Consider the following 5,000-nt stretch of genomic DNA (forward strand, 5'->3'; position numbering starts at 1 on the left):
TTTCTAGTTGAGAGAAATATGGAGGCGGGTAGCAAATAAACGAATAAAATAAGGAGAGTGACAACTCTTCCAAAAAGTGAAGCAGAATGAGGTGATAGTTTCTGCACAAGGTGGGATTAGTGTGGACAAGGTGGTCAGGGAAGGCATCCCTGAGGAGGCAGCATGTGGACCAAGAATAAATGATGATAAGAAGAGCCATCCAGGCAGGGAGTACAGCAAGGGCAGCAACCTGGGGTTGGACAAGCCTGGTACACGGCAGGTCAGGAAGGAAGCCAAGGTAGGGAAGCATCAGCCACATGAGGTTGGAGACACGAACGAAGAGAGACCTTGTCAAGGCCAGAGACTGCAATCTCCATATACATGAAATGGGAAATCACCAGAAGGTTTTAAGGAGGAAAGCAACATGGTCTTATTTATTTATAGTAAGAGAAGATTTAATTACATCAGTTTCCCATCAACACACTAGTCATTTAATGATTACATTGGCCATTTCCACTGGTTGACAGGAGGCTCTTCCACCAAAGGCTCCCGTGGTTTCCAGTGTATCATTTTTCCTGCCAGACTTACTTCATTTGCAGCCTCAAGTATCCCCTCAGCTAGTTGGCCACCCTGAAGTTGGTCTTCTAATTTCTTAACATCTAGCTCCACTTTAACCAGACTCCACTTCTCATTTGCAATCTGTTTTGCATACAAGCTATAGGCTGCATTTTTAGGGATTTGCTCAAGAACATCAAGAGTCTAGGGGCACCTGGGTGGCTCAGTCGTTAAGCGTCTGCCTTCGGCTCAGGTCATGATCCCGGGGTCCTGGGATCAAGCCCCGCGTTGGGCTCCCTGCTCCGCGGGAAGCCTGCTTCTCCCTCTCCCACCCCCCCTGCTTGTGTTCCCTCTCTCACTGTCTCTCTCTCTGTCAAACAAATAAATACCTTTAAAAAAAAAAAAAAAAGAACATCAAGAGTCTTTGTGTACAACATTGTTAGCCGTCTGTGTGGACTCTCACATATAACCAATCCCACCAGGCAAGCGGTCTTCCTCAGCAAACCCACCATGAGAGCGCCTATGTACTTATTTTTTAGATCATCTCGGCTCCTGATTGCAAAGGGGACACAAATGGAAGCCGAGAGCACAACCGGAACGTGGCAGGAATTGTCTGCATGGGCGATGACGGTCACTTGACTAGAAATAGGCACAGCCATGGAGAGAAGGGGTCACATTCTGGAGTGTTCTGGTAGGACTTGCTGATGGACTGCATGTGGGGAATGAGGGTGTGAGAGAAATCAGCAACGCCTCAATTCCCGTTTGATCAATGAGGTAGATGGGGAGACCAATTACGAAGGGTAAAACAGGTCCAGAGGAAAACTCCAGGAAAAGTCTAGAGGAAAACTCTCAATTTAAAACACTGGTTTGGTCACACAAAGTTTGAGATGTTTATTTAGTATGGGAACAGTCAGAGGGGAATTATGAGAGTTAATAATCATCAGCATATAATATTATTTAAAGCCTGGATAATAGCCTCTCATATCCTATAAATATCACATCATATAAATATTATTTAACAGCTGGATAATGTCACCTAGAGAATGTGTACAGATAGGAAAGAGTATCAGGGACCGAGCCCACTGACTCTACATTGATGCTCTCCTGTTCCTCTCTCTGTAGAGGAAAGCCTGTACTGGTTATGGAAAAAAATGATGTCATTAAGATCAATATTGGTGAGAATAATAATATTCTATATGGTATTGCAAAAACTAAATAAGGGGGTGGCTGGGTGGCTCCGTTGGTTAAGCAACAGACTCTTGATTTTGGCTCAGGTCATGATCTGGGGGTCATGAGATCGAGCCCCACATCAGGCTCTGCACTGGGTGTGGAGTCTGCTTAAGATTCTCTCTCGCTCTCCCTGTGCCCCTCCCGCCTCCCACTCACATGCAAGATTTCTCTCTCTCTTAAAAAGAAAAAAAAGAAAGAAAGAAGGACTACATAAAATATCTAAGTGTCTGACACAGAGCAGACAATCAAGAAAATATGATTTATTTTTCCTATTTCCTTCCTGGGTAAAAAATGGACTTGGCAGTAAATTGCAATAGAACCAAAATCTTTCTATTAGTTCAGATGTCTTTGCAGCCATAGGAAGTCATGGTTATCATCTGCCTCCACATTTCCAAAATGAGATTCTTCCTATAGGGTCTTAAGAGGTTTCCAGAATCTCTATTAAGCCTGAGTTAATAAAGTTGAACAGATTTCTCGAATACAGACCTTCACAAAGGTCTTTAAGGGACAGACCTTGTATGCAGCATTTCCTGACTTTCACACAGGCTAGAGAAATCGTCCACAGAGTTTAGGAAAACACTGACTGGCTCCATGCACACATTTTATAGATGAGAAAACCAAGCACAAAGGGGATAAAGTCACCTGGCCTGGAGCTCGTTGTTATAAAACCTACCGTTACTATGAAACTGTTTGCCCCAACTTTCCCATCTGAGTGCCTATTCCTGCTATTTTCCTTAAAGATGAATCAACGAGTTAATGAGGGGTCAACAATAGGCTTTTCAGGTTGATAAGATGCCCCTGGTAGGCCTCAAGTTCCTTCCTGGGTCTGAAGGGCTCACATGTGATTTATGAGGACCAGCCTAAGAATCACTATGTTACATATCCCTACCAAGAAAAGGGAGACAGATTTTCCATTTTTTTCTAAAGTACAAACTATTACTATATTTATGGCTTTGCTTCCAGTCATGTGTGTGACTTTGGATCCATCCACATCATGTCAAATCTCCGAACTTCCATTTATCTGGCTGTTAATAATAAGGGCAGTAAAATGAGAGTTAATATTTGCTAAAGCTTTGGCCCATAACACAAAGTTTCTAAATCAGCAGAAACTATCTCTACCAGTGATCAAAAGAACCTTGGACTAACTTTCTTAAAAGCCTTATCTTCGCCATCACCATTTTGCAGAAAAGAAAACTAGAGTACACAAATACTAAACCCTCAGTGGGTCAGAGGGCCTAATGCCTGAGGCATGAGGCAGGGTTGGAGACCAGCTTTGTTGGCGCAGCCCCTTCAATGCAAAGCCCTCGGGTGCAGCTCATGGAGGGGTCAGAAGAAGGACTTCCGTAGAAAGACCCGAGAAGCGGCACTGGGTGGCTCAGTCATTAAGCGTCTGCCTTCGGCTTAGGTCATGATCCCGGGGTCCTGGGATCGAGCCCCACATCGGGCTCCCTGCTCCATGGGAAGCCTGCTTCTCCCTCTCCCACTCCCCCTGTTTGTGTTCCCTCTCTTGCTATGTCTCTCTGTGTCAAATAAATAAATAAAATCTTAAAAAAAAAAAAAAAAAGACCAAAGAAGAGCTAGCAGTGGGTACAGCCAAACAGGGGAGTGGGAGCTCTACCCGAGAGCGTGGGTATGATGGTTTGGGGATGTCATGGCAACAGTTTGTAGGTCTACCAACTACAGCTTTGAGATCTTTAACAGACGTCATCTACCTGATTTTAAAACTGTTTTTTCTTATTTCTAATGATAATCGGATCCTGAAGTATATGGAACTATTATCCCACGATGATTCCGCTACACTCCCTAAGTTCCCCATCGTCACTTACTGAAACTGAAGACACTCTCAAAGTACATTCATTTAGCTCAAATGGCTGACAACAGTTAAAAAGTAATAGCCCATGGGAGGAGCTTCTATCATCTTATCCTATTAGTATTATGAATATAGGATGTGAAGCAGTTAGCTATGACGGCATAACCATCTCAAAACATATGGGTTTAAAAAACGATTGTTTTGGGACGCCTGGGTGATGCAGTCGGTTAAGTGCCTGACTCCTGGTTTCGGCTCAAGTCGTGATCTCAGGGTCCTGGGATCGAGCCCAGCTTCTGGTTCTGCACTCAGCGTGGAGTCTGAGATTCACTCTCCCTCTCCCTCTGCTCCTTCTGCTCATGCACTCTCTCTCTCTCGAAAGTAAATAAATAAATCTTTTTTTAAAAAATAACTTGTTTCGGGCGCCTGGGTGGCTCAGTTGGTTAAGCGACTGCCTTCGGCTCAGGTCATGATCCTGGAGTCCCGGGATCGAGTCCCGCATCGGGCTCCCTGCTCAGCGGGGAGTCTGCTTCTCCCTCTGACCCTCTTCCCTCTCGTGCTCTCTATCTCTCATTCTCTCTCTCTCAAATAAATAAATAAAATCTTTTAAAAAAATCCTATAATTAAAAAAAAATAACTTGTTTCTCAGGAGGCGATGGGTTGGCAGGTAGTTCTACTGATCTAGTTTGGCCAGATTTTGTGTAGGCTCAGTCTGTGGTCGTTGGCAGGTCCACTGGGAGCTCAGTGCTCCATGATGGCTAAAATGACTCAGCTCTCCTCCGGGTGGCCTCACATGGAGCATGCCCCAAACTCAGACATGTTGTCATGGTGACCAGAGGGAAGCCGGAGAGGAAGCAGAAACATGCAAAGCTTCTTGCGGTCTACACTCAGAATCATCACATCATCACCTCTGCCTCATTGTACTGGCCAAAGCAAGTCACAAGCCCGACCCAAGTTAGGGTGGGCAGGAACTACAGGTTGTTGGACAGGGGTATGGATAGAGGCCATTAAATTAATTGAGATCATCGATGCCTTCAATCTAACACAGGGTGGAAGGGCAAAATTTGATTCAAAGAGTAGAGAAGGGAGGCTAGAGAATAAAAGTTACCTGCGTTCTTAATAATCTCATGCCTGGAAATCTCATTCTGTTATCGAGGCCTCAAACTCAAGCAAATTGGACTCTTCATCTGTAAATCTTCGTCTCAGTTTTTCCTGTGCAAGTAAATCATCTACACAGATAAGACTGTGTTTTACAATGGACACAGATTAAAATTCATGAAATACTTAAAATATTTTATCACTTGAGTTCAGCCCAATAATTTTGTTTGGATTTTTGTTTGATCCAGAATAAAAAAAAAAACTTTAACGTCCTTTTTTTATTCTTCTAATTAATGAGCAACTGTAGTATTTGCATTAGTGATACGGTGGA

General features: G+C 43.8%; 1 protein-coding gene across 2 annotated transcripts; it reads right to left on the bottom strand.

Moving 5' to 3' along the window:
- Positions 1 to 477: 477 nt before the first annotated feature.
- Positions 478 to 1,046, bottom strand: LOC114209382 (NADH dehydrogenase [ubiquinone] 1 alpha subcomplex subunit 5-like). 2 transcript variants are annotated; one of them, XM_028103423.1, is made up of 2 exons: positions 948 to 1,046; positions 478 to 738 (listed from the first exon to the last, which is right to left on the bottom strand). In XM_028103423.1, exons 1-2 carry the CDS (start codon positions 1,044 to 1,046, stop codon positions 478 to 480), a joined length of 360 nt encoding a protein of 119 aa, XP_027959224.1. The 2 variants fall into 2 exon arrangements, with proteins under 2 accessions (XP_027959224.1, XP_027959223.1); XM_028103422.1 differs by having other exon boundaries at positions 478 to 720; positions 924 to 1,046.
- Between the last annotated feature and the right edge of the window lie 3,954 nt (positions 1,047 to 5,000).

Source organism: Eumetopias jubatus, unplaced genomic scaffold, assembly GCF_037043125.1.
Source record: "Eumetopias jubatus isolate StellerSeaLion01/CBP00866 unplaced genomic scaffold, mEumJub1_p1.0 scaffold_5, whole genome shotgun sequence".
Classification (NCBI taxonomy): domain Eukaryota; kingdom Metazoa; phylum Chordata; class Mammalia; order Carnivora; family Otariidae; genus Eumetopias; species Eumetopias jubatus.